This window comes from Bison bison, unplaced genomic scaffold (genome assembly GCF_000754665.1).
Source record: "Bison bison bison isolate TAMUID 2011002044 unplaced genomic scaffold, Bison_UMD1.0 scf7180017864462, whole genome shotgun sequence".
Taxonomy (NCBI): Eukaryota; Metazoa; Chordata; class Mammalia; order Artiodactyla; family Bovidae; genus Bison; species Bison bison.
Genome location: NW_011495024.1, coordinates 3937324 through 3951107, shown reverse-complemented (window position 1 = coordinate 3951107; position 13784 = coordinate 3937324). Strand labels below are relative to the sequence as shown.

The 13784-nt window shown below is 40.7% G+C and overlaps 1 protein-coding gene across 1 annotated transcript in view; it reads right to left on the bottom strand.

Moving 5' to 3' along the window:
- RYR2 (ryanodine receptor 2 (cardiac)) overlaps positions 1 to 13784 on the bottom strand; it is an 826801-nt gene that overhangs the window by 255508 nt on the left and 557509 nt on the right. Inside the window, exons 35-38 of the mRNA XM_010860117.1 lie at positions 13696 to 13782; positions 10039 to 10265; positions 7183 to 7987; positions 3718 to 3918 (exon numbers count right to left, since the gene is read on the bottom strand). Coding sequence (XP_010858419.1) covers positions 3718 to 3918; positions 7183 to 7987; positions 10039 to 10265; positions 13696 to 13782 — 1320 coding nt within the window. The remainder of the gene's footprint in view (positions 1 to 3717; positions 3919 to 7182; positions 7988 to 10038; positions 10266 to 13695; positions 13783 to 13784) is intronic.

Genomic DNA, 13784 nt, shown 5'->3' with positions numbered 1-13784 from the left:
AAATTTCTTTGCTCTGATACAGTCATCTTACTTTCTTTTAATTAATTTTTCATAACATATCTTTTTTCATCCTTTTTACTTTCAACATATCATTACATTTTAAGTGAATTTCTCAAAGACAGCATATAGTTAAGCCAATCTGTTAAAATTCACTGTCAATCTCTCTTACTTGCTGTATTTAAATTATTTATACTCATGAATTTATTGGTATGTCTGTCATTTTACTTGTTTTCTGTTTGTTTTCTCTCATTTATTTTTCCAAAGTGCTGTGGGTTCCCTGAACTATTTTTAGGATCCTATTTTGAACTATCCATGGTATTTTTTAGTGTATCTCTTTGCATAGCTATTTTAGTGATTACACAGGATATTATATTAATATATACATAATTTATCTCAGTCTACTGGTATTAACACTCTATCAGTTTAAATGAAATACAGAAACTTTATCTTCCTTTATGTCCCTTATTCACCAGCACTGAAAATACAATTGCCTTAAATATTTAGTAAGCATACATTTAGAACATAACAAAGTTACCATTTTTGCTTTGCCCATCAAACATAATTTAGAAGGCTCAAGAGAAGAAAAAAATTGTATTTACCCTTATTTTAACACTTTCTGTAGGGTAAGGGAGTTAGAGAAGGCAAGGTTCAGAAAAAGAACAAGACCAGCACTTTACAGGAACAGATCACCTTTAATGAGGCAAGAAGGGGCAGCAGTCAGATTGGTGAGCTGCTGCACTAACCCAAGAAAAGGGTAAGTATATGTAGGCATATATGTGGAAATCCACTCTCTTAAGGGGGCCCATTCTTCTCCAAGGTTGTTCAGAGTAGTTATCTCTTTAACCGCTGGGGCAAGGAATTCTGGAGATCAGCCAGAAGCCGGGACCAGCTGGGAGCTAGGCTTAATCAACCCTAATGTCCATTTTTGCCTTCAGGTGAGAGAGTTCTTTGTTTTGCATAGAATGGTAGAGAGGGCCCAGAGAGGAATTTTAACCTTAGGCTATTTTGAGCCTTGTAACTTTCCTTCACTGTATGTTACTTATTTCTTCTTTCCAGATTTTTCAAATTTTCTTCTTTTATCCTTTCCTTTCTGTTTACAGAACTTCCTTTAGGCATTCTTCCAGGATAATCCAATTCTGGTAGTTTTCCTTCATTTGAGAAAATCTTGATTTCCCCTCAATGCTGAAGGATATTTTCATTGCATATCGAATTATGGTTGACAGGTCTTTTCTTTCAGCATATGAAACATGCTGTGCCACTTCCTTCTGTCCTCTGTATTTTCTGATGAGAAATTCGTTGTCACTTGACTTGTTTTTCCCTTTCAAATGTCATTTGTTTCTCGGTGCTATCGAGATTTTTCTCTTTCATGTTCAGAAGTCTCACTACAATATGCTTTGACTTACACTTGGGGTGTATCCCATTTGGAATTTACTCAGTTTCTTTGGAATCTCTATACCTTTTGCCAAATTTGAAATCTTTTCAACCGTTATTTTTTCAAGAATGTTTTCGTTTCACTTGCTCCTATCCCTCTGGAGATCTAATGCCATAAATGTTAGACCTTTTGCTATATTTGCACTGGTGCCCCAGGCTCTATTTTTTCACTTTTATTTTCTATGTTGGGGGCTAAATAACGTCTATTCTCTCTCAGTTCAAAATTTTTTCTTTTCTTTTTCCCCTCCACTGTGCCGTTAAATCCATCTGTTGATGATTTTTAATTCGGACATTGTATTTTTCAGTTGTAGAATTTCCATTTGGTTCTTCTTTGTAGCTTCTATTGTTTTTTTGCTGAAACTTTTTTATTTTTGTCATCATAGAGTTGGTATCTATTGATTGCCACTTTTCATTCAAGTGTTTGTTGGATCTTGGTGTGATGAGTGGTTTTTAATTGAAATCTGAACATTCTTGGTAGTACACTATGAGACTCTGGAGAGGGAAATGGCAACCCACTCCAGTATTCTTGTCTGGAGAATCCCATGGACAGAGGAGCCTAGCAGGCTACAGTCCATGGGATCACAAGAGTTGGACACGACTTAGCAACTAAACCAGAAGACTTTGTTTCTTCTTTAAACTTCTGACTTCTTCTGATACCATTACTGCTAGGTGGCATACAAGTCCATTTCTCCACCTCCCTGAAGGAGAGAGGAGACCTCATTTCTGCTGGGTGAGGCTGGGAACAGCGGACCTGAATTCACACAACCCTGGCTGGAAAGGGTAACAGCGCCTTGATACGCCTCCCTCTGTGGCCTTATGGACCCTTTGGAAGGGATATGCCTCATTACCACTCAACCAGGATAAAGTCTCAGCTGCTCAGGGCCCCAGCCGGAGCACCTGTGTACAACCTGGTGAGAGCAGAAGTCTAAGCTGTCCACTCAGTGTCTGCTGCTTTGGGTCGGGGTTGTGGCACAAGATTACTGTGGTGGTCGGCTGGAGTAGTATGGTCATTACCTAAAAGTTTGCTCTCTTGCCAGAAAAACAGTTTTTCTGCTTCTTTGGCTAGACAGAGAAGGTACTTGTTGAGGCTTTTCTTGGTGTTTCTGAGTTGTTGGCTTCTTTAGCTCCAAGTTTGTGATAGATGAGGCAAATAAAATAATAATAATTACCCAGGGCACTCACCACCAAGTCATTCCTCAGCTCCCAAGTTCCATAGCCAGTCTTTCTTCTGTCTTTCATAGTCTTCTTATGTTTTCTTTTGTGTAATGTCCAGGGTTATAGTTGTACTTAGAAGGAAGAATAGGCAGAGGTATTCCATCTTTTCAGAAGCAGAAGTTTGCCAATAGTATTTTAACAAATGGAGTTACTCTGGGAGAAGCTGGATTTGTTCTCTGCTCAATAAATGTTATTTACAGCAATAAACAAAATTCCATGTCCCTTCCCTCAAAGATTTTACATTCTGGTGAGAAAAAGATAAATTCTACAATTACTCCCTAAGTACCTCCATTCAGAGCTATCTTGGATACAGAGGGAAAGAGCAAGGTAAGATATTGAAGATGAGATCTGTATAAGCTATACCTTTTGACCATCATAGCTACTGGCTGAGCCATAAAGTTCATTTGGGTTTTTCTGTATCATCCTATGGAAAAACCCAAATAAACATTTTGACCAACTCAATACATTTTGGTAATTTGTCACAGTCAGAGACGCATCCTGAGGCAGATGCCAGAAAGCTCACAGCCCTAGAATAGCTCATTCTTGGATTTAGGCATAGGCTTCTGACTTGGCTGCACCCTAGGGAGACCTGGGTTTGGAGGTGAGCAACCAGAGGAAGACCCACAAAGAGGTGATCAAGATTCCTGCAAGACTGGTGGCAGTGACATGGAGTTCTTTTAGGAGACAGAAAATGAAGAGTATTAAGTGTTAGAACCTGTCAAGGGTTCCTATTAGCTGGCATGGTGCTGTGCCAGCCAATGAAGGTCCCCCCTTCCCCCTTTGCTTGGATACTTTTCCTACTTGAAGAACTTCAGAATCTGGCACATGGCTTCCTCCAAGGGTCCATAATATGCTTAATACCTTTTAATAAGTCTTTCATTTGTTTAAACTAACCAAGTGGATACTATTGGTGAGACCTATGAATACTGACACAATGAACTTAGCCAGTGTAAAGAAAAACAGGAAAAAAAAAATACACTTGCAACTTCTGGTAAAATTCTGCAACATGTCAAATATGAGTGAACTAAAACCCAAAGGAAGGAAGGAAGACTTTTCTGTTCTTTCTTATACCTGTTCTTGAGGCGGGGATCTGAATTCCTTTGTTTTCCTGGCTGTGAGTGCAGCCGACATGTTTAAGGCTTGCATAACTTCATTATATCGGAATCGTTGATTGTCTTGGAGCTTGGCTACAAAGTCATCTGAAAAGGCCACAATGGCTTCTATCCGGTGCCGGACCTGGCAGTCACAGAGGTACTGAAGTAGCAGGCACATCTAAAGAGATGATTTAAAAGACACCAAGTTTAATTTCTGAATTTTTCAATAGTTAATATGTATCAAATCAAAATTTGTGACAGACACACTTAGTTGTCAACTCGTCTCCTTTATTAACAGAATCCTGATTTTATGTAGACAGCAGTGTGCTCAGTCCAGGGGATGAAATACAATTTGTCTAAACTCAAATGGCAAATACCCTTTGATGTCCCTTTGATGAATACTCACTGGCCATCCTCCTCTGCAGCTAGAGGGGCTATAGCAAATGAAGTAGATAAGGAAAAGTTTGCAAGGGGTCTTCTGGGAAAGCGTTTTCACCATTAACAAAAGACTAGAATATCCTATTTTCAAAAACTGGCTAATGGCAGGATCACTGATGGAAGAAGGAGGTAACACACTTTAGGATAAAAACCATAAACTGCAGATCACAGAAAGATATTACAGTCTGGGTTCCTGATGACACCATTAAACTACTACATTCATTCTAGAACCGTCTACCTCCAGACTCTGCATGTACGTTAACTAAGTGGTTCATCGTTTATTCATTAAATAGTCAGTTGGGTATTTTCTTACCAGAAGCCAAGAGGATTTTTAACTGATACAGTGCATCATAGAAACATGCCTTCCAGAGAATGTTGGGCCCAAGTTTTGGGAAATATTTAAATACACTTTATACCAACTGTGATATAAATGCAAAGTAGTGTTAGAGGACTTTAAATCCTCATATTCCACCATCCTAAATATAGCCATTTCTGTCAATGGTACCTGTAAGCTAGCCCTATGGTTTAAGCCCCTCTCTCCATCTGCTTTGTCCCACTCCAGTGGAAACACTGTCTTCTCAGCCTTGACCCTGCATGTCAGCCTCCCGACTAGGTGGGCTCTGGACCACCCTCCCTTACTCCCCTTATCTATCTTCCTCACAGTAGCTATGTTGAGATTTTTTAGAATAGACTCATCCTGCTAAAATTCTTCAATGGTTTTAATTGAACTTAGAATAAAATTCAAAATTTACCATATGGCTGGCTTTAGCAAAGAGCTAGACTCTGTATCAACTGCCTTCCGCCCAACTCACCCTCCCTCCTCAGCTCATCAAGCTGCAGCCACGCTGGTCTCTTCTCACCTCAGAGCCTGTATGACAAGCACTCTTCCCCTCCTTCTTCACAAGTGTTAAACTTCTGCTCATCAACCTGACCTCAGCTTAAAAGGCCTCAGAAAGGGCTCCTCTCACCTTTCTCACAGTATTCGAGTTGAAATTTTCATCCTTCTAGAAATCCAATCCTTTCCTTCCAAGCATAGGGATGGTTTGGGGAGGGAGGAGGGAGGAGGGTTCAGGATGGGGAACACATGTATACCTGTGGCGGATTCATTTTGATATTTGGCAAAACTAATACAATTATGTAAAGTTTAAAAATAAAATAAAATTTAAAAAAAAAGATATTCTAACAGAAATACATAAATATGTATTTCTCCCAGGGACAATAATCTTCCTTGAGCCAGCACCCAGTGCCTGGATCAGAGGAAGATGTCAATCAACGCTGACTGAAGAAGAAAGAGCAGAAAAGGGAGTCAAGGATGTAAGCATCAAACTGATATTAATGGAAGCATCTGAACTGAACCAAAGAAGCATTAGGAACAAGTCTCTCGGACACCTGGATGAGCACAAAGGCAGGTAAGGTCTGTGTTTCCTTAGAAACATCGATAGGAAGTAAAATCTTGCCATTTGAGAATAGACACACCTACTGGTGAACAAATATCCTAAGGTTGGAAGGGTGGAGGTTGGGTAGAAAGGGATACGAGAGCCTTGCGTTTCAGGCATTCCAACAGAATGTCAGTGAACCTACAGAAACAAGGAGAAACACAAGGAAATTGCTAATGAACAAGGAGGAGAAGTGTAATAGGGAAAAACAAATCTGACTCCATATTGGATCCATTTCTTTAACCTTTACACTCTATTGTTTTCGCCAAAAGTTAATTGTAAAAGGAGCCAACCATTTTGACACCAGGGACCAGTTTTGTGGAAGACAATTTTTCCATGGATGGGGTAGGGGTGGTGATTCGGGGATGATTCAAGCGCTCATATGAGAATTTAATGTCACCACTGATCCGGCAAGTAATGCAAGTGAGTGATTCAGAGCAGCTGTGAATACAGATGAAGCTATGCTTGCTTGCTGGCCTCTCACCTCCAGCTGTGTGACCCAGTTTCTCACAGGGGGTTAGGGATACCAGGCTTACAGTGTACATTATAGCCCATCTCCAGGGTCCTTGCCTCCCATGCCTGAACATTAAGCTAAACTATCTTTGTTTATGCTCACAGGAAACATCCCGACCAGGCCCATCTGTGAATGGCTGCAGGAAAGAAGAAATTGACATATCCCAGGCTTCCCTGGTGGCTCAGAAAGGACAGAATCTGTCTGCAATGCAGGAGATGCAGGTTCTACCCCTGGGTCAGGAAGATCCCCTGGAGAAGGGAAAGGCAACCCACTCCAGTTTTCTTGTCTGGAAAATCCCAAGGACCGAGGAGCTTGTCGGGCTACAGTCCATGGGGTCGCAAAGAGTTGGACATTACTGAGCAACTAACACACCCACATGTCTCCCAAATGTGTCCAGAAACAGGAAATACTTGCTATAACTTAACATGTTTTTTTTTACTTAACCTCCACATCTCTCCCTATTTGTTCTAAAAAAGAAACTAGCATCCCAACCTGGGCAAGATGGTTCTTTGGGAAACAAGTGCACCATCTTCTTAGCCTGCAAACTTTCTGAATACAGTCACTATTCCTCATTCCAACATCTCAACTCCCAATTTACTGGAATGTCATATAGGAAGAAGATGAGCTGGGGCTGTGTAACACTGGCAGGACAAAAACCCATCTCCTGTGCTCCTTTCAGACAGGCACATACATGCACACACACACACACACACAAATATACACACATGCATTCAGAGAAATAGTGACATGCCACATCACATATGTGTATGACAGGCAGACCCGTACTTGACCAAGAAAATTTTGCTCTGATAAAAATTTGAAATGTATCTTTTACTAACTATGGTCAATTGACCTGATTAGAAAATTAATGGATTTCATTCCAAATGCCAGAAAATGAGATGGGCATGTTCCCAAGTACAACAAGAAGCTGGTTAAATTTATGAAGAAATATAAAATTACCCAGGAACACAAGTACACACACACACAGAAAGAAAGAGACCAAGGTCAATGTTAATAGGTTGTGAATTCACTGCAATCTTTTTTCTCTGTTTACCTGCAATTTTACTGGCTCTGGCAGTTTCATTTGGAGCAGGCCCTCCTTGGGCCTCTTAGCCCCTTTGTTTTCTTCCTCAGCGACTCCTTCCAGCTTGGAGTCTTCCACAAAGGGTTCCTTCTCCGCCACCTCGCTCTCCTCCTCCGGGCTGGCGGCTTCCTTGAACACACTAGGCTCAATCAACTGCAAGACGTGTTTCAAGTCCTCGTTGTGGAAGACACCCATGATGAGCAGGGTATAGAACAGCTTGATGAGAGGGACGAAGAGGAACTCAGTGGTGCCCCCAACGGGGTCTCGGGCATGAAGGCTGCCCTCTTTCACGGCTTCTGTGAGCATCTGTATGGTCTTGGCCTTCAGGATGTCCAGCGGGAACTCTGGGCTGTACTGGTAACCCTCGGTATTAATGCTGACAAAACTCGGGGAGGAAAACTGCATCCGCGGCCTGAGGGAGGTGCTGAGGCCGATGCCCGGGAGCCCGTGCTTTTTCTTCTCATCCGGGAAGAGGGTGATGCTCTTCGTCTCCTCGGTCATGGGGACGATGAATTCGTTGTTCATCATGAGCCTGGCGGTGGCGTAGGAGCTGAGGTGGATGTCAATCAGCAGGTCGTAGTAGCCGGCGCGCAGCAAGCCGGGCATGTACTTGTTCTCGATGGCGTAGAGCAGCTGCGGCTCGTCCACGTGGCTGCACAAGGCGTGGGCCACCCGGTGGTTCCCGAGCGCGCAGACGGCCGAGTAGAGCCGGAGAGTGTGGTAGTGGAATTTCAGTAGTTCCTCCTGCTCTGTCAGTTCCAGTATGTCCACAGATCTGGAGACGGGAGAAGTTAAGCACTGACATTGAAAACGGGTCTCCGTCAGAGAAGACTGCCTATCTCCTAGGTTTCACAAGTTATAGAAACAGACACTTAACTAAGCATGTGTAAGTGTTTATTTAAACATCTACTTGTATTTTCTGCATCCCCTTTTTATGGCTTTTTTTTTTTTTTTGGTTGTTGTTGTTTTATTTTTGTTTGTTTATTTTTAGGCTGCACCATCTAGCATGTAGGATCTTAGCTCCGGGACCAGGGATGGATAGATAACCTGTGACCCCTTCACTGGCCCCCCATGAAGTGGCCCCTTCACTTCACAGGATGGCCAAAGAAGTCCCTACAGTAATTTTTTTAAATTAGTTTTTTTATGGTATGTTTGATGACAGCACAGTTTTTTTTTAATCAATTCTAGATATTAAAAAAATTTTCTTCCAGATATAATTTTATGTTGAAAATAGTGCTTGGAGCTTTCTTCATGCCCCATCACCCCAAGATTCCAGGCATCACTTTTATTAATGGTTATCTGGGTCTCAAGTTGAGCCTGGGGACTCCCCTCCTCTCAGAATTTTAACACTCTTTGGAAAATGCGGAATCTCCTTTTCCAGTTTGGCTAACCAGCTTCAAGAAGCCAGAAAACTCTGCCTTAGGCTGACTTGTCTCTGACTTTAGGATCAGCTATTAGCCTAATAATAGTCACAAGTCAGTCAATTTCACCAGTCAGTAGGTGAAACGGAAGGATAATTCTTTTGACATAATTGCCTACTTATGTGTCCTTCACAGACCCAAACATATGCCAGTGCCACCCTATTTCCACCAGGTATGTGCTGCTCATGAAACAAACACTATCAGAGACATTTTCACTTAGGAAAGTTTCTATTGGGAATCTTGAGTTTACATCAGATCATTTTGCTCCTGCCATACATCATCACCTTTCAGCGCAATTAAACTTTTAACATATGGCCAGAATATGCCTAAAGTCAAGTCATTCCTTTTAGAAGAGAGTCTATTTTAAAAGCACGTAATTTCTTTAGAGGTACTGTTTTCAAAACTATTTAAATTACATAGATTGTTCACGGACAACACTATAGCATTAAAGGTAGAGATTTGATACATTCATAATCAAGCAACTACTCATTCATCTCCAAAGGTGCCCTTGGTGAGACTGTAATCTAATCTCATCAGGAGAGGGGCTGTTATACACTTTGCTTATTAGTATTCACCCAGCACCCAGCCTAGCACACAACAGACAATGAGCAATTATCTGTGATTCTTTATCATTAGGCTTTGTTACTATCTTTAGATGCCCTATCATTCTGTCCATACTTATCCACTGTATGTGTCCTTTTCGGGTCATAGGCATTCTGTTAAAAGCCACTGTGATGTGATGCTGCTGACTTATTCCAGACCCCACGTTCTGACTCATAGAGTAATTACCTACCCGTGTAGCACCTAGGCTTCCAGGAAACCACACATCTGCTGGGCCCAGCTACTAGCACCTCGCTCTTGGAAAGGTATGATTGAGTGTAGTAGAGGATTCCCATATTTTATCTGGGCTCTTCAGTCTCCCAAGAAGACTGTTACCTCACCCCTCAGCCTGGCTAATGATTAAAATATATAAATCCATTCATTGTAGCAACACAGAGTACCTACACTCTAGGTTCTTAGTGAAATCACTTAGAAATGATTTCTCTGGTTCCCTCTCTACTATCTTACAATTCTGTGATACTCTCTTACTCTGCTGCCTTAACTCAGATGGTGGCTGTACCTGTCTGAATTTTTACTTGCTGTTTTCTCATCAGCAAAACAAGAATGAGGAAAGAAATCACAGACTACTAAATCATACCTTTAGCAGTAATACAATCATTTTCTTTCAGTAAGCAAGAAGTTGAGATATAGACTGAAACTTGGAAAGTGCAAAATAATGTCTGCCTTGCCACATATTAGCATTTTATAAAGCCCATTTTGTTTCCCCAGCAGCACCCCTGAACTCCTGGGCCAGGGTCTAATTTGATAGGTCCCCATTGGACAGTAAGAGATGTTTGGGCCTGACCTGTTCTCCTCTGGGATGTGAAGTGACATGAACTGCAGAGGCTCCACGCACTGCACCAGCCAGCCCTGGCGTTCACTTATTCGAGAGACGTCTACCTTCAAGAACTGGTTGGGCATTCTGCTCCACAGGACATGTGAGAGAAACTGCACATGGAGACGTGGGGGACACTGTGGCACAGGATTTTTGTGCTCACTCTTGAATAATCCCGCTGAGAGAGGCATCACATTCTAGGAAATGGGAAAGCAGAAAAGAATGAATGGATAACACACTCCTTGGGGTCAAAAAAGTAATGACTAGAGTTCTGTGCAGGAAAGAGATAATGAAAGATACACTGTGTGTTGAGCAGAGTCAATACAAAAACTCACAAATTGGGTTGAGTTGTTCCTGAAAGGACCAGCAGAGAAAATTTGAGGATCTTTTCTCCCCCATACTAAGAGCTACACGGAGAAAGCAAGAGCAGCAAATATAACCATGTATCTGTTCTACATCTTTACAAAGCAAGGTCCTCAGGGCACCTGGCAAGGCTTCAGCTGCTTTGATCCAAAGGTCCTGAAAGATGGGTCACATTCACTTGGCTTTCTTCCTCTCTTCTTGTCTGTCCTTTGTCACCCGCCTCATTCATCCTTAAACTACTTACTACCTCACTCATCATCAGGTTTGCCAGGTTTGAGTAACCAGAAATATAAGAGAGACAGCTCAACAGATAAACATGACTACTAAATAAGAAAAGAGAATTAACCAGGTATGAACCAACACAGCTTCTTTCTCCACCTTCCTCCACCTCCAGTACATACCTTCAGCCATCCCCACTCCTGCACTTGGGTCTCAGGGAAAGAAAAGTCTCTATTTTGCCAAAGCTTATTCATTCATTTTTGACCATGATACCACCCTGCCTGCCTCTTCTGGACCAATAAAACAATGAATTCATCTTTCTGCATTACCTTTGGTCTCTCCCTCTCCTCTAGAACCTTCTCTACTGCATTATTTACACTTCCTCATCCTCAAGCTACTTTCCCGTTCTCTTCTGCAAATGGGGAAAAGAAACGAGGCACTTGTATCAGACACTGAGAATGTATCAATGAACAAAACAAACTTCCTACCCTCATACAGCTTCTATTTTTTATTAGAGCTAGAAAACAAACAAAATAATCAATTAAATAGTTTATTAGAAAAAAAGTCATGGAGGGGAAAAAAGAATGAGGATGAGAGAATCAGAATGCAGGACAGCAATAATAAACAGAATTATCAGAATAGGTGTCACTGAGAAGACATTTAAAGACAAATCCAAAGAAGAACCATGTGGATATGCAGAGAAAGAAACTTCTGTGCAAAGGAATCTGTGAATGCAAAGGACCCAAGGAGGGAGTTTGCCTGGCAAATCTGAGGAAGAATCAAAGGACAGTGTGGGGCTGCAGTGAAGTAAAAGAGGAGAGATTAGGAGAAAATGAAGTCAGAGTGCAACAGGATGTCAGGTGGTTTAGAACTTGTGAAACTTCATGAGACCTCTGAATTTTATTCAGAGAAACAGGGTTTTGAGCAGTGAAGTGACATGATTCGATTTTCATTTTTAAATAATGACAGTCACTCAGGTGGTTCTATGATAAACAGATGGGTGATGATGAATTAGAGGCTACTGAAGAAATCCAGATGGGAAATGATGCTGATGGAAAACAGCGTGGTGACCGGCAGGATTGATGGTCAGCAGGTGGAGGATTCGCTGGGGAATAGAACTAGGATGCAGAATGCAAAGGAAGGAAGCCAAGGATGACTCTAAGGTTTGGGGTCTGAGTTATTAACTGATAGAACAGGAGGACTTAGGCAGGTCAGGAGGAGGCAGGTAGTGATGGTCAACAGTCCAGTTTTGGACATATCCATCCAGTATGTGATATTTATAGCGAAAAATGGAAAATGTCAAATAAACCAACATTAGAGTCTGGGTTCTGGGAAACTACCACTTTTCTGTCCAATTTTACCTTTCTTTCAATTGTCCAAACTTGCTGCCTTTCCTTCATGTTCAAACTTGAATACTATGAATTGAATAATCTTGAACTGAATAACATAGCTTCTTCCATAATTTATTGAAATTTTTTGAAAGGTCACTAAAGCCCTCCTACTTAACCAAAGTCACAGATTCCTTTAGTCCATATTATATTGACTTTTCTGTGGCAGCTGGAATCTCATTTTACAAAAGCAGAAACTGAGTTCACACGGTTTAAGGAACATGTCCAAGGTAACCAAGCCAGCATGGTAAAGTTGTCTATTAATTTCACTGTGAGTTGTGCCCAGCATCTCAATGTGCACAACTGCAAATTTCAACTAAATTCCTTTCCCCAAATTTCAACAGGCTCTTTTGCTTGTTGTTATGCATTAGTATGCATTGTCTGGCCCAACTAAAATTATTTAAATTAATCCTTTTGGGATTAACATATACCCAATACCATATGTAAAACAGATAACTAATAATGATGTACTGCATAGCAAGGGAACTGTACCCAATATTTTGTAATAACCTATAAAGAGAGTCTCAAAAAGAATATGCATATGTATACCTGAATCACTGTGCTATGCTATACACTTGAAACTAACACAACATTGTAAATAAACTATAATTAAAAAAAAGAAACATCTCCCCCTCCACAAAAAATAAATAAATAATTCTTCATTTCTCCTTAAGTGCTGAATCCAGTTCATCAACAAATTCTATTTATCTAATTTATTGACAAACTCAATTAATTCCTCCCCTAAAACATCTTCTCATGTATCATTCTATCCCTATGACTTTCATGAATCTTATCATTCTTCTCCCACATGGATAGAATCAAATTGTGATATCTAATTATTACTGCCTGCTCTCATTTTTATGAGAGCAGATGTTTTCCATATTACTACCAACATATTTTTCCAAAACAGGTTTGATTTACTCAGTCCCTTCTTTCAAACTTCCAGTGAATCGCCACTGTCTATGAAATACATGTCAACTTCTTAGTGTGGCAGTTAAAGCTGTTTCAACTTGAACTTGGTCTACCTTCCATCCATATTAATCTCTGGCCACATCCCAGAAGCATCCTTTGAAACAGTAACACTGAATTCCTTAACCTGCAGCATTTTTCATGCCTTTAATTTTTTATTCTTTCACCTTCTGTATAGAATGCCTTCTCCAAGCAAACATACCTTAAGATCTGCTGTTCAGCTGTTAAAAATCAACCTAAATGTCACCTCCTCTTTCAGCTGCACCTGATCCACACCATCCTACTTAGCCATTTTCTCAGTTATGTTTCCAGACTACTCAATACCTGCCACTCTTCTAGCACTTACCAGTATGTAGCACATTTCCAGCCTTTCAATCCCATTCACTAACTCACCTGTGAGTTCAATCATTACTGACTTGTATATAAGGTGGCATATTTGTTCTCTGTAAGCCTAGTTTTATTGAATAATTTATTTAAGATGACCAAAGAAAACCCTTTCTAATTAATGATGTTACCCTAGTGACCTGAACAAGAATTACAGAATTTTCAAACATGGCAACATTTTCTTAGAGAGTGATTTATGTGATTAATATCAGTACTAATAAAGAAGTGAATTCATTTAAGAAGTATATGCTATTTCCTAATGGAAAATAACCCAAATATAATAACAGGAATGGGTCTTTCTTACCTTTATTCTTCCCAACTCAAACTGAAAAACATTAGGACTTGTAGCTTGTGCAAAAACTGCAGGAAATAATTTTGTGCTTGGTTCCACCT